Source organism: Leopardus geoffroyi, chromosome B1, assembly GCF_018350155.1.
Source record: "Leopardus geoffroyi isolate Oge1 chromosome B1, O.geoffroyi_Oge1_pat1.0, whole genome shotgun sequence".
NCBI classification, from domain to species: Eukaryota; Metazoa; Chordata; class Mammalia; order Carnivora; family Felidae; genus Leopardus; species Leopardus geoffroyi.
In genome coordinates, this window is record NC_059327.1 from 68,731,899 (window position 1) to 68,758,710 (window position 26,812).

The 26,812-nt window shown below is 38.3% G+C and overlaps 1 protein-coding gene across 2 annotated transcripts in view; it reads left to right on the forward strand.

Moving 5' to 3' along the window:
- The first annotated feature begins 1,285 nt into the window (after nucleotides 1-1,285).
- CB1H4orf45 (chromosome B1 C4orf45 homolog) overlaps nucleotides 1,286-26,812 on the forward strand; it is a 98,602-nt gene continuing 73,075 nt past the window's right edge. The window contains exon 1 of one of the 2 annotated variants that reach the window (XM_045464403.1): nucleotides 1,286-1,846. In XM_045464403.1, the coding sequence (XP_045320359.1) occupies nucleotides 1,783-1,846 (64 nt within the window). In that variant the 5' untranslated portion in view covers nucleotides 1,286-1,782. The remainder of the gene's footprint in view (nucleotides 1,847-26,812) is intronic. The other variant, XM_045464394.1, reaches the window with a different exon arrangement.

A 26,812-nucleotide genomic window follows, 5' to 3' on the forward strand; every position in this document is an offset into this window, starting at 1 on the left:
AGAAGGGTTGAGCGGTTACAATGAGGGGCATTCCTGTATAACATATACGTACACCTATGCTGTCTGGTCCTCACACATCAGGTTCTCTGGAAGTTGGCGGGGGGGGGGGGCAAGATGGTTCTTTGGGACCTACACTTGTGAACAGAAGGAGATAGAAACATGATTGGGCAGAGGGAGAAGTTGAACTGTGATGAGGGCTCAACAAATTTTAGTCCATCATGTAAAAAAAATTGTTTTGGAGCAGACAGCAGTGATTGGCTATTATACTCCCACCTCACTTAGTCACCTGACACAGGCTGCCCAGGAAAGGGCTCAACTCCCAACAGAAGGGGCAGTTGTCTGCAGCTAAAGCAAACCCTGAAGGAGCTGTCAGCTGGAGACTGTCTGCTGACGGCATTTCCTGTAACTAGAAAACAAGCCCTTCCTTGAAGGGGAATCTGGGTGGCACATCTCTCTGCCTACCATGCTACCAAACCTCTTCATAGTTCATAAAGACTCTTTGTACTTTTTAAAAATTTTTTTAAGTTTATTTATTCATTTGGAGAGAGAAAGAGCACAAGCAGGTAAGGGGCAGAGAGAAGGAGAGACAGAATCCCAAGCAGGCTCTATGCCATCAGTGCAGAACCCGACGTGGGGCTTGAACTCACAAACTGTGAGATCATGACCTAAGCCAAGATCAAGAGTCAGACACTTAACCAACTGCACCACCCAAGTGCTCCAAGACTCTTTATATTTTAATTTTTTTCAAAGACAAAAGGTACTACATTTAATAAAGAACCTCATATATTCAGTGTTGAATTTGAAATTATCATTAGAATTTCTATTCCACGGATTATCAGGTTGATGGTCAACATTATATTTCTAGGCAGGCTGAAATTAGCTGTTCATTCACTTATTCACCCCACAAACGTTTATTAAGTATCAGTTGCATCGAAGTGTCTGAAAATTGAAAGATGAATAAAGATGCTTTTCCCATGAACTCTTGGGAATTAGATTCTAGTGGGGTGTCAGATAATTAAATAGACAGGACAAATGGTAAGAGTTTAAAAGACAGGTATAAGCAATACGCTATAGAAGTTTAAGGGTCATGAAGGAGAAAATACTCAGCTATGTCTGCAGGCATCCTCCTGGGAGAGGACAGGTGGCTTCTGGCTCTCAGATGACAAGAAATATTTGCATAGGAACATTATAGGAAGAATGAATTGTATGTGTAAAGACTCACAAGAATGAAAGAACATCACATGTTATGGGAACCGTAAATACACTGATATGACCAAGGCACATATTGTAAGTATCGGAATTGGGGCTGGGAAGATACATAGACATAGATACAGATATCATTGTTCATTCATTAATATAATTTTATATTGTAATTTATCTAGCCAGTGTTTCTGAAATACGTTTAATCATGATTTGTGGTTTTTGCCTATTGTTTTGTTTGCAATAACACCCCTCTGCAGGACATTCTTTGGGAAATATTGAATGAAGTCTTGATTGAGCCTGCCAGGTTATCTGTGACATAAGTCTATTCTAGATCTAGTACCTGAACAGGTCTGTTCTGACTTGATACTGACAGATTTAAAAAATATATTATTAGCTACAGTTCCTGGGAATGTTACGACGGTATCCGTCTCTCCTTGGATACTGGAATACAGAACTTTGTTAGAAGGAACACCATATCTCCCTGTTGTAAAGAGTCCTTAACAACCACCCAGTTCGTGGCAGAGACAGGGAGAACAGAGACTGCAGTCTTTGACTCTTTCTGGGGCTAAAACCTGAGCCATGGCATCTGTATCATTTCGAGAGCCAGTATCTTCCACAGTGGGAAAACGGATGATTGTTACAGGTAAAGAGTTTTTGTGTATGCTTTCACAAGGAAATTCACAAGGGATTTCACAAGAAATTTCACAAGGGATAAATTCTTTATCCCTCACCTCTATGATGCTCAGATATGATACTCATGTAATGGATGGAAGAATGAAATAATCACATACGTTTATTTTATACAATGCTGCTACTCTTACGCACACAGTGTGGGCATCAACACCATGCAACCATCAACAGATCGGCGACATCCCAGTTTTCACTATACCTAAGCTAACTTTCACAAAAGAACATTTTTATATCACTAAGTTTATGTTACTTTAATGGGAACTACTTTGATGTTAACAAAAAGTATATGTTTGATCAAATTTTAATTATTACTGATTTAACCTTTTTGTGTTTTTAGAAGTTTGATGTATTTGGTTAATAAGCATTTTGGCAAAATGCACATTAAACCCCAGAACAATTGTTGGCTTGCATTTTCCTTCAACTTGCTTTAAATGATTTGAATGGTGTTTCTGTGTGGAATTACAATAACATGTAATTAAATAGAATACTGTATGACTAATTGTGATAAGTCTGCAAGAAATAAACTAAATTTCATCTTATTTCCTTCATAATTTGAAGTCATGAGCATATTTTATAAGCTTCTCCCCTTGCCTATGTATGAAGTTCCACTTGAATCATGGGAAAGCTGGCCGCACCTATTTGCTATCCATGTACGATTCCAGTATACATGTATACAAGTATCAGCACTGGAAACCTGTACCCCATGAGAACAAACTTCATCAACTAGAGTACAATGCCTCCTTGCAGCACCTCTTGCCTTTAGACTTAAAGACTCTAGTCATTTCCAAAGTTACTTAGGTGAACATCTTTTCCCCCCATCCCCTTCAGTTAGACTCTCTTGTCACAGTCTGAATTCCTTCCTGGAACCCCCCTACTTCTTAAATTATTTTTAAAAAAATTTGTATGCCTCAAAATTTGCTCTTTGTGCTGTAAAGTCTATTGACAAATTCATAAGGCCATGTACCCACCATCAGAGTACCATACGGAATAGTTTGACCCCTCTAACAATCACTTGAACTTCACCTATTCATTTCTTCATTTGCTCTCCCCAAGCTCCTAGCAACCATTGATCTTTTCACTGTGTCTATAGTTTTGCCTTTTCCTGAATGTCATAGAGCTGGAATCATACAGCATCTAGCCTTGTCAGATTGGCTTCTTTCACTTGCCAATATACATTAAGCTTCCTTCATGACTTTTCATGGCTTGGTGGTTCATTTCTTTTTAGAAATATTCTATCATATGGGTATCTCATCATTTATCTATTCATCTATTGAAGGACCCCTCAGTTGCTTTCAGTTTTTAGCAACTCTGAAAAAAAGTCTACAAACATTTGTGTGCTGGCCCAAGTGTGGATATGTTTTCAAATCAGTCTGGTAAATACCTAGGAATATGATTGCTGAGTCGTATGATAAGTCTGTGGGTAGCTTTGTAAGAAACTGCCCAACTGTCTTCCCAGGCAGCTGTGTCGTTTGCATTTCCACCAGCAATGGGTGAGCATGCCTGTTGCTGTGGCATCCTTGCTAGCATTTGGTTTTGTTTATTTGTTTTGTTTTGTTTTTTACTTTAAGCCATTCTAATAGGTATGTAGTTACATCTCACTGCTGTTTTCATTCAAAATTCCTTAATGACTAATGTTTATGGACTTGTTTGCCATCTGTATATCTTCCTTGGTGAGATGTCTGTTCATGTTGGCCTATTTTATAATTGGGTGTTTTGTTTTCTTATCGTTGAGTTTTAAAGTTCTGTATATATTTTGGATACAAGTCCTCTATCAGATAAGTGTTTTGCAAATGTGCAAATGTCTTCTTCCCAATCTGTGACTTGTCTTTTCATTTTCTTAGCACAGTCTCTTTCATATAGAGGAATTTTTGGGGTTTTTTAAATGTTTATTTTTGAGAGAGAAAGAGAGACAGAGTGTGAATGGGGAAGGTGCAGAGAGAGAGGGAGACACAGAATTCGAAGCAGGCTCCAGGCTCTGAGCTGTTAGCACAGAGCTCGACGCGGCGCTTGAACTCACGAACCACAAGATCAGGACCTGAGCTGAAGTCAGACACTAAACTGACTAAGCCACCCAGGCGCCCCCTCATGGATTACCAAACCCAAGATCACCTAGATTTTTCTTCTCTTTTTTTTTTTTTTTTCTAAAAATGTTATCCTTACGTGTTTTCAGTTAGATCAATGATTTGTTTTGAGGTGATTTTTCTGTTTCTTAAACTTTTCATTGAACATCAGCCAATAAATTTCCTCTTTTCCTTAAGCCAGTTTGGGTTAGGTTTTCTGTCACTTGCAACTGTTTTTCTTCACTGATAACTTAAAATTTCTTCTAATTCATGTCAGTTTATACTTAGTGTCATGTATTTACATAGTTCCAAGTTGTCATCTTCGAGAGATTTCAGTATATTGATATAGAATAATTAACTTCACATTTTCCTGTATTTTATATTCAATTTCCAGATTTTCACTGTTATAATAAAGCTGCATGAATACTTTTGCATAAATTATTTTTCTCTTTCTGTTATTTCTTGTGGTATATTTACAAAGAATGGAATTAGCAGGTGAGAGATAAAGGAAGACTCCATTATTCTACAAGATGATTCAGTGTGTATTTACTTAGTGTACTTTGGTTACCTAATTTGACCACTCCATCAACTTTAATATTTCTATCAAATTTTAATATTTGTCTTTGAAAATATATTTTTGAAACTAATTTTTTTAAGTTTACATATTTAGAGGGAGAGAGACCACACGCACAAGCAAGGGTGGGGCAGAGAGAGAGGGAGAGAGAGCATCCCAAGCAGGCTTCAGTGTGCTGACAGCACAGAGCCAGACATGGGGTTCCATCTCACAATCCATGAGATCATGACCTGAGCCGAAATTGAGAGTCAGGCACTGAACTGACTGAGCCATCCAGGTGCCCCAAAACTAAATTTTTAGCATAATGCTCTGAAATCAAATTTAACAAATGTAAACTGAATCCCTATTCAATATTAAAAACTTGTCCAGGAGGGGTGCCTGGCTGGCTTAGTCAGAAAAAGAAGCATTTGGAACTCTTGATCTAAGGGTCATGAGTTTGAGCCCCATGTTGGGCCCAGAGATTACTAAAAAAAATTAACAAATAAAATAAATAATTTGGGGCTCCTGGCTGGTTTGGTTTGTGGAGGTTGTGACTCTTGATCTTGGGGTTGTGAGTTCTAGCCCCATGTGGGGTGTGGAGATTGCTTAAAAATAAAATCTTAAAAAAAATAAGTAAATAAAAATAAAAACTTGCCTAGGAACTTTGGAGTTTACAAAAATGAACATGAATAAGATGTTCTTTTTCTTCTAGAAGCTTATAATCTGTTACTATGTTTAAAATATTACAGGTTATGCTGTTATCCTATTTGTATAATGTCAATACCCATCATAGCATAGTGTGGTATTAAAAGGAAACACAAATCTAATTCCAAAGCCTTAAGAAATAATGTAAAAGATGTAGAAAAGGAGGAAAATTATATTACACTGCACCCCACAAACTAAACCATACATTTTGTTTTGTTTTTCTTGCTCATTTCTTTTCTTTTTAAATATCATAATTAGCATAAATTACCTCCTACATTATAGGTGGATTTAGAATGTATTTAGTTTGCATTTAATAAAGGGATAGAGAATCTCTTTGAAAAAAATGTCAGTGAGTTCAACTTTTAAACTTTAAAAAAAGGTTGACATGTACCTGTTAAAAACAAAACAGGCTCAAAATGGAATTACTCATGCTAAGCCTCACCTTACCAAACTGAGACTTGGCTCAAACAGCATAGGCTCTCTCAGAAATGGGTCTTACTTACACCAGCCTATGAGGCTAGCCTGATCAGCACTAGTTAGATAATCTGCCTGATAGATGCCTGCAATCCCCTAAAGGAAAGTAACCCTGTAATAACCAATCCGCTTTTTGCCTAGTATAATTTCCTTGTTCTTGCTCCCCTGCCTATAAAAGTCTTTTGTTTTGCACAGCTCCTGGAGCTCCTTTCCATCTGCTAGACTGGTTCAAGACAGTTCATGAATCACTGAGCAAAGCCAATAAGGTCTTTAACATTTGCTCCACTGAATTTTGTTTTGTAGTAACATATACTCCAGAAAGTACACTAATCCAGTATTCAGCTTGATAACATTTTATGAAGTGAACACTGTGCCTATGTATTTACTTCTTACATCAAGATAGCCAACATTTTCATCGCCCTAAAAAGTTGCTTAATGATCTTTCCCAGTCAATCCCCCCAAAGTCAAACAATGTTCTGCCTTCAATAATCCATATGTTTTTGATAACTGTGAGTTTAATCTGATAGAAAAATTAATTACTTATACTTTTAAGACATTTTGTTCGTGGGCTTATTCTACCATAAAGGATTCACTAGCAGGGGTGCCTGGGTGGCTCAGTCAGTTGAATGTCCGATTCAGCTTGGGTCATGATTCACGGTTCGTGAGTTCGAGCCCTGCATTGGGCTCTGTGCTGACAGCTCAGAACCTGGAGCCTGCTTCCGATTCTGTGTCTCCCTCTTTCTCTGTCCCTCTCCCCTCATGCTCTGTCTCTTTCTCTCAAAAATAAATAAACATTTAAAAAAATGTTTAAAAAAAAAGGATTCATTAGCAATTTGTTAAGTTCTAAGACATAGTGAGGAGATTTGTAAAGGTGTGATTTTTGCATTACAGAGATCTTATATGAAAACTAATATCACAAACAAAATTATGAAGAGATTTTAAAAATATTTTAGAGCATGGTTATGTATCTTTAAAACATCTGTTTACAAAATAACAGGTTGCCCGGTTCTAGGTCCTATGAGGTTTTAAAATTTAATTACATTTATTTAAAAATACATTCTTTAAATTGAAGACAACACAAACAAATGGAAAGATAATCCATGCTTGTGGACTGGAAGAACAAATATTGCTAAACTGTCCATATCCAAAGAAAGCTATAGATTTGATACAATCTCTACCAAAATACCAACAGCATTTTTTCATAGAACTAGAACAAATAATCTTAAAATGTGTATGGACACAAAAGACACTGAATAGCCAAAGCAATCTTGAAAATGAAGAACAAAACTGGATGTATCAAAATCCTAGATTTCAAGGTATACTACAAAGCTGTAGCAATCAAAACAGTATGGTACTGGTACAAAAATAGACACATAGATGAATGGAACAGAATAGAGAGCCCAGAACTAAACCTGTGATTATATAGTCAAATCATCTTTGATAAAGGAGGCAATAATGGGCAATGGTAAAAGGACAGTCTCTTCAACAAATGGTGTTGGGAAAATTGGATAGGCCCATGCAAAATAAGGAAACTGGGCCACTTTCTTATACCATACACAAAATGGATTAACGACATGAAACCATAAAAATCATAGAAGAGACACAGGCAATAATCTTTCTGACATCAGACGTAGCAACATTTTTCTAGCTATGTCTCCTGAGGCAAAAGAAACAAAAGCAAAAATAAACTGTTGGAACTATATCAAAGTAAAAAACTTCTGCACAATCAAAGGAAACAATCAACAAAACTAAAAGAAAACCTACTGAGGGTGCCTGGGTGGCTCAGTCATTAAGCATCTGACTTCAAGTCAGGTCATGATCTCATGGTTCATGGGTTCGTGAGTTTGAGTCCCACATCGGATGAACATGAACCCCACTTCAGGTAAAACACAAGCCCTGCTTCAGGTGAGCCCTGCTTCTCTCTCTTTCTCTTTCTCACCCCCCCTCATAGGAATCTCTCTCTCTTGCCCCTTGCTCACTTGCACCCTCAGTCCTTCTCTCAAAAGAAGAAGAAGAAGAAGAAGAAGAAGAAGAAGAAGAAGAAGAAGAAAAGTGTACTGAATCAGAGAAGATATTTGCAAATGACATATCCAAAAAAAGGTTAATATCCAAAATACATAAAGAACATATACAACTCAACACCAAAATCATGATGATCATCATCATCATCTTCATCATTATTTATTTAAAAGTGGGCAGAAGACATGAACAGACATTTCTCCAAAGAAGACATACAGATGGCCAACAGACACGTGAAAAGATGCTCAACATCACTCATGTTGAAATGCAAATCAAAAGTACAATGAGCTATCACGTCATATCTTTCAGAATGGCTAAAATCACAAGAAACATAAGAAACAAGAAGTGTTGGTGAGGATGTGGAGAAAAAGGAACCCTTGTGCACTGTTGGTGGGAATGCAAACCAGTGCAGCCATTGTGGAAAATAGTATGGGGGTTCCTCAAAAATTTTAAATGGAACTACCCTATGATCCAGTCATCACAATACAATTTGCTCAAAGAATATGAAAACACTAGTTTAAAATGACATATGTGCCCCTATGTTTATTGCAGCATTATTTACAATAGCCAAATTATGGAAGCAGCCCAATGTCCATCAATAAATGAATGGATAAAGAAGATGTGGTACACACACACACACACACACACAGCAATATTACTCAGCCATAAAAAAGAATGAAATCTTGCCATTTGCAACATCATAGATGGATCGAGAGAGTATATAATGCTAAGTAAAATAAGTCAGTCAGAGGGGCGCCTGGGTGGCTCAGATCATGATCTCGCGGTCCGTGAGTTCAAGCCCCGTGTAGGGCTCTGTGCTGACAACTCAGAGCCTGGAGCCTGTTTCAGATTCTGTGTCTCCCTCTCTCTGACCCTCCCCTGTTCATGCTCTGTCTCTCCCTGTCTCAAAAATAAATAAAACGTTAAAAAAAATAAGTCAGTCAGAGAAAAATAAATATCATATGATTTCACTCATATGTGGAATTTAAGAAATAAACAGGAGACAAAGCAAGAATTTCTTTCTTTCTTTCTTTCTTTTTAATTTTATTCTTTAAATTTATATCCAAATCAGTTAGCATATAGTGCAACAGGAGTAGATTCCTTAATGCTCCTTACCCATTTAGCCCATCCCCCCCTCCCATATCCCCTCCAGTAACCAAGAAACAGATTCTTAACAATGGAGAACAAACAGATGGTTACCAGAGGGGAGGTGGGTGGGGGATGGGTGAAATAGGTGACGGGGATTACAAGTTCATTTATCACAATGAACACTGAGTAATGTATAGAATTGTTGAATCACTATATCGTGCACCTGAAATAATATAACACTGTGTGTTAACTATACCAGAATTAAAATTTAAAAAAAGAAAAGAAAAGAAATACATTCTTTCATTCAAACTTTTTCATGAATTCCCACTTGGTCCAAATTAAAGAGATAGATGGAATAATTAATATGGGTTATTAAATTAAAAAGGCAGCATAAAAAATGATCTAATTTAACCTATCATTTTTCAGATGGAAATACTGAGGTTCAGAGAGCTAAGTGAGTTGCTTAAGGTCACACAGCCTTGATCAGAAGAATAGAAGTGTTCACTTGCCCCCTATTTATATGGCATATTTATGTGCATTGTATCCAGATTACTGACTGAATAAAAAATTGATGTATTTAGTCAGATATCATATACCTACTAGAAAATCTGCTCCTGTAAATCAGGAATATTGTAGAATCCTACTATATAAAGGAATGATCACAGCATGGGAGTTCTGTTAGAAATATATTAGAATTGGAAATACTCTCAAGGAAATGGCCAAAACCCAATATGATGAATGAAACTATAAGTGGTAGAAGTACATAAATGTGTATGTAATTTTGAAAAGCACTGCTCCATTAGCCTGGGTTTCAGACCCATTTATTCATCTCATTTTTTGCCCTGGGAAACTGTCACACTAATAGTTATGTCTCAAATTCAATTACTTTAAAAATAGAAAATGACTCTTCACACTGAACTGCCACCGGTTTCCTACTTGAAGAGGGAATAAAATTGTCCTACAGCAAATTCACCTGATGCCTTATCACTATAATTCATGAAGCAAATATTTTACATTTTTGAAAACTAATTCATGACAAAAGCTTATACATTTTAATGGTACTGACACATTCGGTTGGCTAATCTGTGTTTTATTCTGTAGACACAATATATGATTTGCCTGAATCAAAATTTATCTCTAAGGGACAGCAGTTCTAAATCAATCCTAACTTGTTGGTCATCTAAATCATCACTGATGTAATTTGTGAGAAAACAAAAACAAAAATAAAAACAAAGAAATCCAAAACATCAGTTACTGCTTTCACTTTGAAAAGCAGGACAAGCTTTGTCTCATATTCTGTTTTTTGTTTGTTTGTTTGTTTGTTTGTTATTTTGGGTTGTTTTGAAGAACAATAAACACTTTTATTATATGAACCCAAATGGGAAGGAGTAGGATTTATTTGCCTTTCTAGGCTTTCATTTAATTTTCCAAAGTTGATCCTTTGTAGGTTGCATTAATATCATTAAAAAAAATTTTTTTTTAATGTTTATTTATTTTTGAGAGAGAGAGACAGAGACAGAGTGTGAGGAGGGGAGGGGCAGAGAGAGAGGGAGACACAGAATCTGAAGCAGGCTCCAGGCTCCTAGTTGTCAGCACAGAGCCTGATGTGGGGCTTGAAATCATGGGCTGCGAGATCATGACCTGAGCCAAAGTCGGACACTTAACTGACTGAGCCACCCAGGCGCCCCATAATATCATTTCTTTAAATCGGGGACGAATGCTCAGGATGAAGCAAGAAAAGTTTTTTGTTGTTGGGTCAGGGTTTGAAAAAATGGATGTTTCTGTTAAAGCTTAGCTGATTGTTCACTGTAAGCTGGGCACCATGCTACCTACTAGGAAATGGATACACATGAACCTCTTGCTTCAAGAGGCAAAGACTAGCAAACTGAGACTTCATCGTGGCTTTTTTTCTTAACCTAACTTTAAGGATAATTGTACCTATTTCCAAAGGCTTGTTAGGATGATTTAGTGGAATGAAAGTGGCCTTTATATAACATGAATTCAATTAACTTTTTAAACTTTTTTTTCTTAAGAAGCTATTAAAAAAAAAAAAGCTATCTTTTTCTTGAGAAGATGAGTAGAGGAGGGAGCGACTGGGGAGAGGACACAAGAATCCCTCTAAAATCTCATTTTGTCTTAAGAAGCCAGCCAAGTACACTCTATTTCCCAAAGTCTGAAGCCATAAGCAGGTTTGTAATGGGTATAAAGAGAAATAATCTAAGATTATCTAAATTGGTGGTTTTAAAACGTTACATATGAATCACCTGGAGAGTCTTCTGAAAATGCAAAGTTCTGGGCTGGGCATTTCTACCCAGCTCTCAGGTGAGGCCCATGCTGCTGGGCCAGGGACCACACTGAGTAACACGGATCTAAAATTTCTGGCTCTACCACTTACTTACTGCTGTGCTCTGGACCATGTATTTACCACTCTGTGCCTCAGTTATACCACCTGTAAGAGGGCAATAATAATACCTACTTTGTGGGGTTGCTGAGAGTTTTAAGTGAGCTAATGCACATCGAGAACTTAGAACAGTGCCTAGCATGTGGTAAGCTCCTATATGTGTTACGACTGTCCACGGATACAGATCACTAGCAATGTAACAAAACTGCTTGCTACTGTGCCCAGAAGATGAAGTTATTTATGACACTAATAATTAGAGCTCTCACAAAATATATTTTTTAACCTGATGACTGTTTGCCTTTTGGATTTTCTTATAGATCTGGTCTAAATCATACTAAAGGAGACAAGTGCCATTAAAAAGATGTTATGGTGGGGGCGCCTGGGTGGCTCAGTCGGTTAAGCGTCCAACTTCAGCTCAGGTCATGATCTCATGGTTTGTGAGGTCAGGCTCTGTGCTGACAGCTCAGAGCCTGGAGCCTGTTTCAGATTCTGTCTCCCTCTCTCTCTGCCCCTCCCCGTTCACGCTCTGTCTGTCAATAACAAACGTTAAAAAAAATTATATATATATAAAAAAAAAAGATGTGGTGGTGGAATGGCAAATTTTGGAATACTACATAGAAACCTCATTATTTTATGTAATCTTGGTTGGTGAAAACTATATGTCATTCTATACAGTCAGAAAGGGTAGAAAGATCTCCTTAGGGTGCACCGGTGGATCGTCTTTTCCTACAGGCAACCCGCTTTGACTGTGTAGCTGGAGTCCACTTCTCTTTCCTTCCTCCCTCTCCTGCAAGAGGAGGGGTAATGCATGCTGAAATCCGGCAAGGAAGCACTTTACCCTGACACCTGCTGTGTACAATCCTAGTCCATTTCGTTCACAGCAAGTGATAAAGGATAAAGTGCCTCACTGTCTTGCTAACCCCGGTTGCCAGCAATTATCTCCGAAAAGGTAGGACCTTTCCTAGCGCCAATTAAAAGGCGCCTTTGACCACAGACATCATCTTTTAGAAAAATACACTCTAGGGGAAACTCTGAGGCAGATAGAAGATGATCCATGCCTTTAAGAATAACAGTACTGAAAGAGACCTTAAATCATTTATTTGGCCAAATCATTTATTTGGGGCAGCCACTTTCTAAAATAAAAGAAATAATTTCTGAAAAACTACACAATTGCAGGAGGGGTAGAATTGAAGGAGAGGGTCCAAGGTCAGGGATGGAGACTCAATTCCCTGGCACTTGAATTTCTCACATCTCAACTAGACACAATTGAGTACATAAAATTTTGAGCAAGTGACTCCAACATAAGGAAGTTTCAAGGACAACTTCTGCCAAAATGGGTTTTCCTGTAGTCTGTTCATCAAAAGGGATCACAAGCGATCATTTAAGGGGAAGAAATGAGCAGACTGATTGCTCCTGTTCTGTATTAAGTGTTGAACTAGTCAGACATTATGAGGAGTCCTACTACTTCATTTCCAAGCAGAGTGTGATCAGGACTGAGTGTCTCTGTCTGTAGAGGACCTGGGACAGCCTCAGGAAATCTTCCGGTGCAGGAAAGGGAGACCCAATTTACTTCTAAGCCTCATTCTTGACAGTCAAATGAATTGCCTTGGGAGTGGAGATTGGGGGACCTGAGGGCAGAGCTAGGAACCCCAAGTGGCCAGGACATCTAGTGTAGTCCCTCCCAAGTGTACTAAACAATGATCAAAACTTACACATGCAAAATTAGGGGAGGGAGGTGGCTACTAAAGGAAAAAGAGACACAGTGTGCCATGAAAAGTGAGTCAAATCCAGTTTCTGGGTTCTTTGTCGTATTCTACCACCAGTAATACTAAGGTATCCCTGAGGGGACTCTGAGCTAACCACAATCCCAAATCTAGGGCACTGATTCTCAAAATGTAATATGCCTAAGAACCACTTATGGAGACTTTTAAGAATGCAGAATACCCAAACTTCTGAGATTTTCTGGGGCTCTGCATGTTAAACAAACACACCAAGAGTCCATGATACAGGTGGTCCATGTGACTGGGAAACGCAGTAGAGTCTAGAGTGATAGACCTGTTATGTGTTCTGCTCCTGGAAGCTCGCATATGCTCCAATTCTATTCCTCCGTAAGGTCTAACTTGCCCTTACTCAGAAGAAGATCAGAAGCTGGCTGATCTTGGCTCACTACCACTGATTTTTACAAGTAATTTAAAAGCCCACAATTAACAAAATAAAAGGATGGGAACATTTGTATAATTTGAATCAGTGTGCCTCATATCATTCTGCAAATGATTATATAAGAACAAAATATGCTTTCCAGCCCAATGAATTATGGCACGGATGACAGGGTAATCAAGAATCTAAGTATTCAAAACTTACGTAAACAAAGCTATCTAAAGTTAAGGGAAGATTAGTGAATAAAGGCTGATAGCAACTGGGTTACATAAATTCTTTGTTCATAGCAAGGAAATAATACCTCCCACATCTCCTTATTTTAGAGATTTCCAGACTCTTTCAAACTTCAGTCTACAAGCTAACCAGCTATCGCCATCCTCTTGGCACACAATGGAAACAGAACAAAGTAGACATGTTAGTCGTGTGGGCTAAATAAAGAAGATTTAAAACAACAACAACAACAACAACAACAACAACAACATATGATTCTACATTCCTAGGAACGGAGGTGGTAAATCTCATTCATTTCCTTTTCTGAGGACTGTGCAGCCACTTAGAATATAGGATCCAGTGCTAACCCACACTCCCCTCCTCCATCACTGCCCCTCACAGTGTGTGCGTGTGCCCATGTGCACACACTGGCTCACACGTGCACCCTTGGACATGTGGAAGTGCCCTGCAGAATGTTGGCTCCTCTTGTCTGCAGGGATTAAACAAAACAAAACAAAACAACAACAACAACAACAAAAACCTATCAATTCTAGGTCTCAGGAATACTTTTTTTCCTCAAACCAGGTGTCTTAGACTCCCTTGAAATGGGTCCCCCAAATAAATGATCGCTTATCATTGACCTTGGCATATAATCACCCAGAAAATAAAGATTGAAATGAGCTTGCAATAAATCTCCAATACTGTGATAATTCTACCTCTGCTTCTGAGGGAGGGGAGGTGCTATGGAAATATTGCCTGTATGTATGGATTGTTGTAAGGACTATAAAGTAGGAAGTTATTTACATCAGCCCCTATATTGGTCAACAACCTCATTAATCATTGCTTCATAAATAATTTCCCATTGCTACTCACCCAGAACACTCTGAGGCACAAATAGCAGCATGGAGAAGCAGCTCATTCACAAATTGAAAGCCTCAGCCTTCATGAATTTGGGTTTGAGGATCACAGTCTTCCGGGTCCACAGCATCTTGAAATGGCTTTCTCCAATTGGCAGCCACAATTTTAATGGCTTGAAAGATTATCTTGGAAAATGGTGATACTTATTTGCAACATCCAGATTTGATTTGATTTGATTTTTTTAACGTTTATTTATTTTTGAGACAGAGAGAGACAGAGCATGAACAGGGGAGGGGCAGAGAGAGAGGGAGACACAGAATCTGAAACGGGCTCCAGGCTCTGAGCTGTCAGCACAGAGCCCGACGCGGGGCTCGAGCTCAGGGACCGTGAGATCATGACCTGAGCCCAAGTCGGACGCTTAACCGACTGAGCCACCCAGGCGCCCCCAGATTTTATTTTAAATAAGACTGTCTCTTGGGGTACCTGCGTGGCTCAGTCGGTTAAGCGTCTGAGGCTCAGACCATGATCTCATGATAGTGAGATGGAGCCTGCCTGAGATTCTCTCTCCCTCTCCCTCTGCCCCTCCCCCACTTGCACGAACGCACGCATACACTCGCTCTCTCTTTCTCTCTCTCAAAAAGAAATCAGACTGTCTTAAACATTATCTCCAAATTTGGATGGGAGTTTGTGCTGTCATTTTTGTGTGATGATGTAACAGACAAAAACTGTACAGTAAATGTTTACTTCACCACTGTGAATCACCTAAAATAATGACAGAGTGCCTCAGTTTAACATGTTTTGAAGTTGAAAACATACATTTGGAGCTGAGGTCGTGCCCAGAGGAAAATTATGTATTGCACAAAAAGTCAGGACCATTTATTAAGGTAGAGAGTCACAGAAAGTGGGAGAGTGTCATCCCACAGATAAATGGAAAGGAAATGACATCCCACCCTACCTGGCCCAAAGACAGAGCTTCCACGATCAGGGATACTTCAATCTCCTGTCGCCTGCCTATTCACATCTCAACTAGTCACAATGGAGTAGATAAAATTTTGAGCTAGTGCTCTAATATAAGGCAGCTTCAAAGATAACTTCTGCCATAATGGTGATTCCTGTGGTCTGTTCATCAAAAAGGATCACAAGGATTTGGATCCTCTACTGTCTCCTACCTTCACCAAATTACTGATATGCCTTTAACCTCTGTGTCTACTCCCTCCCCCAATCTCTCCTTATTTTTTTCTCTTCTACAATTACAGAGACAAAGAAGAATGAGGAGCAAAGAAAACTGCGCATAGATAATCACAAACCATAGTTGGTCTCTGTTTACATTTTTTTAAACAGCTACCAAAGGATATTTAGGGAATCTTGATTAGGGCTTTGAAATTCAGCTCCAGTACAGAGTTGATTTACTGTCTGCCTACCTCCAGCCAGCAAATCCAGCAGGCCAGACAGCTGGTGCCACCTCCTTGTACATTCCCTTTACCTTTTCTCTGGCTTTAGTTGCTCCTGTTGTCCGGATGGAGACCATCTTTTTCCGGCCACATCAGCATTCTATCCTAGGATGACCATTTGTCCTAATTTACCCCCAAGGGAGGGTTTTCCCAGAACACTGAATTTTCAGTGCTAAAACTCTGGCCAACTTCCCCGACTGCGACACATCTACTTCAACTTCAGATAGAACTCATTATTTGAATTCTGCACAATGCAAGTAAGGGAAGTGTTCGACGTCAGGGTACTAAGCAGGAGTTCCCTCATATACAGGCCATTACTAACTTCCTCCCTTGCAATCAGAATAAGATGAGAAGGTTCAGGCTGTTTCACAGATACCACTATGTAGATGTCCAGTGGTGACCACACTACCACTAGATAGTCTAGACAGTCTGTCTGAATTACTCTTCTGCGCTGGTAGTAGTGGATGGACTATCCATGATGGGTATATCACGGTCTTTCTTGTGACACTGCCATTTTGGGCAGCTCCAGGTGGGGAACCAGGACTTCTGGGACTCACCTTTTTTTCTGGTTCCAGCTTCAAAGGATAGGGAGACGACAAAGTCTTCGCACCAGGGGCAGCCCGGAAGAGCACCTTCTCAAAAAATCTGTAGAAGGAAGGGGTGCATGAGCTGATTCACAAATCCTTGAGAAGTATGCAGTCTAGGTTTCTTTTCTTTTTTTTTTTTTTTATCACACTATTCATAGCCACTAACTTACAGGTTTGACCAACTGTTCTACCCAGAGAGTCATTTTAGATACTGGTTTATCCCTAGACTGGGTCATTAATTATCTCAGCATAAGCAGACAATGCAGAGCAAACACATTGTTGTTCACTCTTTGAGTTCTTTGCCTGGAGTAGATGTGGGTGGAAAGGAGAGGAGTCCTCCACAGTACCTTCTTTCTCTCATCCAAAATTTTTCTAACACTACTTTCTCAATGACTTACATGATTTGTTCACTAATAGAGCACTGCTGAGAGCAACATCCAGGAACAGATTTCAGACCAAGCTTCCACCTGCTCCCTCTGATCTATACTCTATTGGCCCAGCCCCCTCCTCCCTTTAACTCCCTACAGAGCTCTCCAGTGTGGTGGTTAGTTATGTTCATGCTCTTTTGGAGGAGACAGAGATTTGCTTTTTAGCAGAAATGGAAACATAAAGATAATTGCATGTGCATTGTGGGAAGCAATGGCAGGGAACCACACAAGTTCAAAGGGAATGTATTTAAACTCCTCCTTCTTCTAGGGACCCAGCTGCTGCTCACCCAGTGTCTCCTTGTGGGGGTCAGGCTGTTGTAAAAAAATGAGAAATTGAGAGCACAATAGGACTTCCCACGTTAGCCTTTTTAACTGACAAATGGGCATGGCATAGCCAGGCTACAACCACAAGGGGTTACTAAAGACAAGATAGGAAGATACAACTGAGATGACAATCGGGAAAGCCTCCCTAAGAGAGAAGGACAAGAAATTAAAAGAAAAAAAAAGAATTAATTCCCTCCTCTTTTTTGTTAACTAGAAGATTGGAAACTGGCGGGGTTGGGGAGGGGGAATATCTATAATTTTTAAATTGTTGCATTTTACACAGTAATAACATGAAAAAGTACCACCTGATGGAGTAAAGGTAATGTTATTCTGTGATTTGTGAACACTGCAATCAGAACTGGGCTAAAGAGAGTCCTGCTAATTGGCCCATATTTATTGCTTTAATTGTTTCATCTGCTGTAAGAAGTAGCCAGTGTTTGAAGAAAACTATGAGGCTTTTTATATGAACCTATTCATGTCATAATGATCTGATTAATGGAGATTGGCAATGATGTTGGAAATCTGCTTTACATTCCATTTCTTTGACATAGCAGAAAACCTTAACAGATTCCCATCCTCAGATTTCATACGTATTTGACTGTATGCTTACATTTTTTTAAATTACAAATTGTTTCAAATTCGTGTGTTGACTTCATTAATCTAGCCACGTCTTGCTCAAAAGCCACATTTTCCATGACTACCTCTCAATGATCATACCTTCTCTGAATTTCTTTTTCAACAAAAGGCAGCATCACCCAACTTTGGCCTAATTGTTCAGTGTGTAAGACTATATTCTTGGCCAGATTATAAGACCATGGAGAGCCAGACCAACCCTTATCATTTTGCCTCCTCCTCATTTATCAACATAACATTGCACATTTAGTAAACACTTAACTTTTTAATGGCTTTAATCATTAATCAGTATAATTGCACACAGTTCCAGGTGTTTATCTTTGGTCAGCATTTTAATATATGTTATTTGCATATATAGAGAAATTACAATGCGCAAAGCATTACAAAAACCTGAATTTCTTTGTTCCAGCTCTCTTCTTTCTAATAGGATAGACTGTTTCTCTTTCCTTTGGGTCTAGCAAAACTTGAAAATTTTGAATCACAATATTTGCAAAGGTATTAAGATAGATAACCCAGAAGCCACAGTGGAGTTTCTGGCTTTCGCTTTACAAAAGCAACTAAGTGATACTGAAAATTTTCATTTCTAAATGCTTTGCCATACTTGAAAAAAAAATTCTTAAAATTTTTAAAAAATTTTATTTATTTATTTTTGAGAGAAAGAACATGGGCAGGGAAGGAGCAGAGCGACAGAGAGAGAGAGAGAGAGAGAGGATCCCAAGCAGGCTCCACACTGTCATCGCAGAACCTGACATTTGTGCTCAAACTCACAAACTGAGATCATGACCTGAGCAGAAATTAAGATTCAGGACACTTAGCCAACTATGCCACACAGGTGCCCTTGGAAAAAAATTCTTAATAAATGAAAAACTATTAGCTGTATTTTAAAAGCGGATTTATTCCTGCAACATTGTAATACTATTTCAAAATAGTATTCACACTCAACTTAGACATTCACACCCAGATGTTTTACATGAGACATTGGATTTTTCCCTTTCTTCAACAAGGGAATCTTTGTATAACACGCATATCTCATATTTATTCATTTCTTCCACAGATATTTATTGCGTGCCAGGACCCAGGCATTCCCTGCATTTAGATATTGGCTGAGGAAGGGAAAAAGAGACCAAAGGCAAAACAAATCTGGGACTTCCCAATTCTGCTAGTTTATACTCAACTAACATCTAACAATATTGTTAAATTATTTACATTCTTGTAGGGCTGGAAGTCCCCAAACTGATTTTCCTGTAATTCAGTAAATATACAAGTTTATTACCATCACTATGATGACAATACATGAAAAAAAAAATAAGTTGTAATTCATACAAAAATTTATGAGATTCTATGGAAAGGTAGATGTAGATGATGAAATACCCATCTTATACATTTGAAAAGATAACATTGTAAAAAACATAAAACAAAGAATTGAGACTATTTGCTGATAGGCTGATGGCACATCATGGCACCGTAGTGTGTGTGTGTGTGTGTGTGTGTGTGTTTAAATGTGTTTCAGGAAGAACAGGTCCACCGAGAGTGAGGGCCACTTGGGGTCACATACTAAATATGAATGGTTTAATCCAAGAGTGCTTTTCTCATTTGTTAAAAAATTATGGTAAAACAAACATATATAAATGGTAGATTTAAAACTTTAAAACATAAAATGGAAAATACTGAAAAACGTACAATTCTGTAGTATTAAGTACATTTACACTGTTGTGCAGCCATCACCATTATCCATCTTTGCAAGTTTTTCATCTTGCAAAATTGAAATTCTGTACCCATTAAACATTTAACTCTCCATTTCCCCCTCTCCAGTCCCTCGCAGCCACCACTTTACTTTCTGTCTCAATGAATTAGGCTATTTTAATAATCTCATAAGTGGAATCATACAACACTTGTCTTTTTGTGACTGGTTTATTCCACTTGGCATAACGTCCTCAAGGTATTCCATGTTGTAGCTTGTGTCACAATATCCTTCCTTTTTAAGCCTGAATACTATTACATTGTATGTTATTATGGACTGAATTGTCCCCCCACTCCCACCCCACTCCAAACCTATACGTTGAAGCTCCAGTCCCTAGTGTGACCTCATTTGGAGTCAGTTTCTTTATGGAGATAAATAAGGTCATAGGGTGGGGCTCTAATCCCCTAGAACTGCCATTCTAGGGGACATCAGAGTGCCTTTTCTGTGATTGTTGAGTTCATAGGAGAACACAGAGAGAAGGGAGCCATCTACAAACCAACGGGAGAGGTCTCACCAGAAACTAACCCTAAAGGCATCTTGGTTTTGGTCTTCCACCCTCCAGAACTGTGAGAAAATAAATTTTGTTTAAGCCATTGGTTTGTTAGGTCCGCAGTGTTTTGTTATGACAGCCCCGCAGACTAACATATATGTATATACCACACTTTTTATCCATCCGTCCATCCATCCATCCATGGATGCTTGGGTTGATTTACCTTTTGGCTACTGTGAATAATGTGGCTATGAACATGGGTGTACAAATACCTGTTCCAGTCCCTGCTTTCACTTCTTTCGGGTACCTAGCCAGAGGTGGAATTGTTCCGTCATATTGTAATTCTATGTTTAGTTTTTTGAGTAATCATCACATTATTTTCTCCAGCAGCTACACCATTTTACATCCCCCCCCCACCTGTGTGCAAGGGTTCCAATTGCCTTATATCTCTCATTTTAAAAACATGTAAATAGGATATTTTAGTTACTGTGAGGAAGCTGTGACTACTCAGTAACTGTAGCCTTGGCACCATTGACCATCCATTTAAATGTGCAAAGTAATTTGCTTTCCTGTAAGCAGTGATGCAACAGTACACAAGGCCGCTTTTGAGGGGGAGATTCAAAATGAACAAAAATATTTAGTGCTGTGGTGTATCAGCATTACTTCAAAAATTATTTCAAAATTCTGTGATGTTAGGTTAGCCAGGGTTTTTCATGTTAAAAAAGAAAAAGTCGCCACCCCCTCCTCCTGACTGGTGTCAATGGAACCATATTTTCTAATCGTTCCTCTCTGGGTAGTCTAAAGGTGCCAGATCAGATATCATCTCAGAGACCACCCCTTGAATGGCATTTTGGTGTTTGTGATTTGACGTTATTCGCTTTCACCTCCACATCTTACATAATCGCGTAGCTTATAAATAGAGTTTAGGAATATGTTTCTTCACATAGCCTGTAAACTCTAAGTGTTGATACTCTGCGCTAAATAGATTTAAAAAATCTTTCTTTATCATTATTTTTGATTTTTATAGATTTAAGGAGCCACTGGAGGAATAGTTTTCCATAAACATAAAAGCAATTCAAAGAAAATTACAAAAAAATAAATTCGTAGTAATGTTTTCAGTATAGTATCAATGCTCTCTAAGTACTTCAACTAATACAGGATTATGATTAGAGCTTTTAATTATTCTATATTGTTCTTAAACTGTCACCTTCTGCACACATCGAAGAATGGGGATATATATCAAATTTTTAAAGCATCCTAAGTGTTCCCTGGGAATTATTCACAACGATGGTGGTATTTTCGTTTTTTAAGTTACTTTGGCAGAAAGGCAGACTGAAATACAATTGGCAAATGAGAGTCAATATTGAACTGGTACTTCCTCTGGACAGTGTATTCCAGTTCCAAGTTTTGATGTTTAATAATTGATTGAGGGAGGAGAGTGGGAGTTAGCTCTGTTTTGCTCAACAGTTTTCTCAGGGATTTGAATGGAAAGAGGGCATGCTCTTAGGTTCGCAGAAGGCATAAACCTGGGAGACGGAGAAAAAGGAAGAGAGAGAGTAAAATTGGATGCCAATTTGGGTTGTAAAAGATAGTATTTTAGAATTAGGAGCTGACACCAACAGGATTATAATTTAACAGGAATAAATATGAACCTTGCACTTAGGGTTAAAAATCAACAATACAAGTCAAGAATAGGTAACACATTGCGTAATTGCTTGGTGTGGAGGTTGTGGCTGACAGTGAATTCAAGGTGAGCCCAACTCAAGTTAACTAACTCAAGTGAGCATGGTGGCTGATAAAGCTGACACAATCACAGAGTTCTGTGTTCAACAAGCAAGCAGACTCTGCCCTGATTGGACCACATGGTAGCATTATCTCTGGTTACGAGTGCCACATTTTAAGGAAGATATTAATATACTGAAGAGCATCATGAGGCAGGATGGTGAAGAGTTTAAAAATCATATCACACAAAGAACACCCAAAAGAAGTGGGGAAGCCTGATTTGTAAAAGAAGCTAGTTGTGAGCTTTTCTTATATCTGACAGGCTGCCCAGTGAGAGAGAGATTATTAAATAAGATTCAGAATTTAGATGACTATTACAGGAAGGCAGATTTCAGTTCAATATATGGAAGAATAATTAGAGCTGTCCAAAAATAGAACATGTTCTGTGGCTGGAAATATTTTGGCTGTTGGATGAACACCAGCCTCAGGAGGTAACCTTACCTAGGGTACAAGGTTGTACCTGCTGACCTCTAGAGGCTGTGCCAATCCAAAGCCCCCCAGAACATGCTGGAAACATGTACCTCTCTGCCAAAACTGTGAATGCAATAACTAGGTTTAGGGCTGTATTAATGTGATTTCCAAAACCAACTGGCAACCCAAGTTGATTAATATATCCACTAATGCAACACGACATCTATTTATTTTAGCACAGGAATTTTGCTCATGGTCTCTACCCCCGAAACCACCAGAAATCACAACCAGTAGTACTTAATGACCCATTCTCAGAGCCTTTGAATAGCAGCTGAAACATGGAAATATTTGAAGATGAAATTACCTTTCTACCTTCCCATAAGTGTAGCAGCTTTGTATAAGGATTCCAGGAATAAATGAGTTACCATTTCAGAGGCCATAATTAGATGCTTTTAAGAATCAAAACGTCAACATTGTTAGTCATTAGTTAGCACATTAATTAATATATGTTAGAAGCTACTTAGCACTGTTGCTCCTTCAGAAACAACAGCAGTGGGATAAGGTAGTGAGTGGTTCTCAAACTTCAATATGCATGAAAATCACTTGGAAGAATTGTTCAGACACAGGTTGTTAGGCCCCACCTTCAGGACTTCTGTTTCAGGAGATATGAGGTAGGGCCCGAGATTTTGCATTTTTAATAAGTTCTCAGGCGATACTATACTCTTTCCAACACTGTATCCAATGACATCACATTGGTAGTTTTAAATTGGCCATGGTGGGGATATTTACATGAGAGAAATTGGTAAATGTAAATGCTAAAATCATAACTTTTTCCTCTGAGAGTCAGTTGTTGAAACATTTACTGGTAAACCACTGCTACAGACTCAGAGCAGAAAGAAAATACTGAATGACCAAATGTCTAGTGCAACATTGCCCACATTAACTTCATTCATGGATTTAATGAATGTTTCTTGAGTCCTAGCTATGTAACCACAGCAATATTTTTTCAATTATAATGTGTTGAAAGAATTTAATAATGGAGTTAATGGAGTTAAGAAAATAAAGTGTACTATTGAGTTAAAGCGGATAATTAAGTATGCTTTCTTACTATATTATTTGCTGTAAAAAGTCAACATTTGACCCATTTCATAATTATGTGTTAAAATTATAACATGGAAATGAACATAGACCAGTGATCATTAAATAAAGGTACATATCACTTCTTCTTCATCATTGTCGTCATCATCATCTAACATTTATTGACTGATTAGGATATGCTAGGCACTGTTCTAAATTCTTCACATGATTTATCTTATGTATTTCTCACAAAAATTTGTCACATAGATATTGTTATCCCCATTTTACAGATAAAAAAACTGAGTCACAGCAGGCATGTTTGTGTATGGACTATCAGTTAGCTGTGCATTAGGTAATCTTACATGTACTGTCCTGAAAACCTCAAGTAACAGCATTTTTAAAAATTTACTGACAATGACATTATTAAATAATCTGTATATTCTTTAGTATTTTTTAATAGATATTAGGAGAAAATACTGCCAGCATCAACACTTTCACAAAAATATACTAAAAGAACACTGACATGCTAGGGAAAACAATGTGAAACATTGCCTCGATGGCATTAAATTGTAATTGTCTGACCCTCCTTGTTCTCCTTTCTATGCTTCAGTGAAGTTGACCTATTTATGCTTGACGTATTTTTTTAAGTTTATTCATTTATTTTGAGGGTGGGGAGGTGCATATTGAGAGAGAGAGAGAATCCCAAGGAGGCTTCACACTGTCAGCACAAAGTCTGACGCAGGGCTCGATCTCATGAACCGTGAGATCATGACCTGAGCTGAAACCAAGAGTTGGACACTTAACTGACTGAGCCACCCAAGCACCCCAACATAATTTTTATTTGTACCTCATCCTTAGGTTATTATTAGTCTGTGATTTCTCTGACTTAAAAATCTGTCCTTAAAGTTCTCTTGAATCTATTTGATTAGAACTAGTATAGATCCAGGGAATTTCTATTTGTCACCATTTAGTATTGCCTGCAATCATCCTTCATATGCAGTGTTTTATTCAAAGCCATAACATGTCCTAAAGTGAGTGCTATGTGGAGTGAAAACTTAGAAACTCTCAAGATGTCAGCCTGTGCAACATATCCTGTAGGGAGTGTAATCTCACCTTAAAAGGGATCCAAGTGTGAGCAATTAGCTATAGAAACCTGGGAGGCAGGTTTCAGGGATGAGTAACAAGTTGAACATTGCATTGCATTGACAGGGTGTGGTCACTTATCCACACATTAAAGCCACTAACTTTTCCCCTGCATAAACATGGTTGCTCAAATTGGTTTCATTTTGGTCTTCTGAATAGACCCTTCTAGACTGCTTCTGTCTGACTCTTCAGTGAGTTATGTGCACAAGGACCTCGCCCTCTCTAACAAACATTGCAACAAGTATTCCTGATCTTAATAACCACATTCATGATTATCCCCCAGCTTAAGTATCATAGATTTTCACAAGTTTACAAACTCGAGACAAGTGCTGTTCGATGGGAGTATAATGTACACCATGTAACGCAAAGTTTCCTGGTAGCCACGTTTTATTTTTTTAAAACTTTTTTTTAAATGTTTATCTATTTTTAAGAGGCAGACAGACAGACAGAACAAGAGCTGGGGAGGGACAGAGAGAGAAGGAGACACAGAATCCAAAGCAGGCTTCAGGCTCTGAGCTGTCAGCACAGAGCCCGACGTGGGGCTTGGACTCACTAACTGTGAGATCATGAGCTGAGCTGAAGTTGGACGTTTAACCGACTAAGTCACCCAGGCGCCCCCCTAGTAACCACATTTTGAAAATGTAAATAGGTGAGATAGTTTTAGTAATATGTTTTATTTAATCCAATAGATACAAATTCTTATCATTTCAATATGAAATCCATATTAAAAGGTAATAATGAAATGTTTCACCTTCTTTCTTTTGTACTAAGTCTTGGAAATATGATATGTGCTTTCAACTTACAGCACATTTCAATTTGAACTAGGAACTTAAGTACTTCCTAGACATTTATGGCCATGGCTACCATACTGGAAAGTTCTAGACCTGTTGAAGGTCAGATTAAAATTTTTGTAGAACATCCACATATCCGAATACCACGCCTGTTGATGGGTTTTTAACTAAATTTCTGGAACGAGGTGTCAATGAAACACTCTTGACCTGCAGCCTCTATACCAGGTCACTGTTATCATTAGGATGAATAACAAATTAGTTATGGTGAAGAATAGCTAGAAGCTTACCATGTGTAAGTGAAAATGAGTAAATTTATGAAAACTGTGATACAGTGCAAAATTAGATGCGGCAATCTAGCTGCCAGAATTTCAGTTATTTATAATCAGGCTAGGCTAGGAATATAGGAATTCATAGAGTGGCTCCTTGCTTATTTTTAATTTTTAATGAAGAAAACACAAATATAGTCTCCCATTCCTCTTTGCAATGGACTTAACAGATAATAACTCTTAAGTAGACAGTGGTTCAGTCTGAATACCTTTTCAGTGCCAGACAGTTTCTTCTCTGGTATAAGTTAGAATAGTCTTGCCCCTGTTGGCAATCACAGAGCATTCTAATTTTTGGCTTTTAGGTTCTGGGGAATCTACAGCCTTGGTGCTTTTAGCTGAATGGTTTGCATTTCAAGCGGCTGTGTTCTGTTCAGAGAGGGGTATTTTTCTGTTTGCCTTGACAATGGAAGGGAGATTTTTAAGGTCTCTTTTGGGGGAGAAGAATTTTTCTTTTTTAGATTAAAATTAAATCTGATCTCCATCTGTTTGGCACCATGATACTTCCTGTGTAATATCATTAAACATTTCTCACTACAGTAGCTGAGGGTGTTGCATTTAATCATCTCAGGCCTAATCTTGTATAGGCTACAATAGAATTAGCACAGAAGAAGGAACGGGCCTGGCAGAAGGTGAGGGGAATACCAGAAACGGTCAGAAGGTACATAATAAGATAATAGCTATCTATCATCCGGCATCTGTTGTGTGACAGTTATACATCCAGGCATGGTATACGTATGATACGTACCATATCTCTCGATTCTTACAACAACTGTATGAGGTTGTTAGATGTGGTATCATTTTTCAGATAAAGAAACTCATCCAGAGAAACAGTAAATATTTTGAAGAAGGCCACAAGCCTATTATGAAATAGAATTCAGATAAAGTATGGTCCCTTCTCTTTTCTCCACATCATGATGCCTCCCAATGAGGCAAAACAAATGACAAAGGAAATGTCTTGCTGTAAACCACCAGCAAATTGCAAGAAATATTGAATGAAAGTGCAGGGTGCAAATTACACAGGGAGAGTGATATAAACTCAGAGGGGAGAAATAAAGTAGGATAGAGAAAAAAGTAATTCAAGGGAGCATTATATCAGTGGCTTTCAAACTTAGATTCTAACTGCAGCCTGCAGTAAGAAATGCATTTTATACAAGGACCCAAGAAAATACCACTGTGTGTGTATATGTGTGTGTGTGTGTGTGTGTGTGT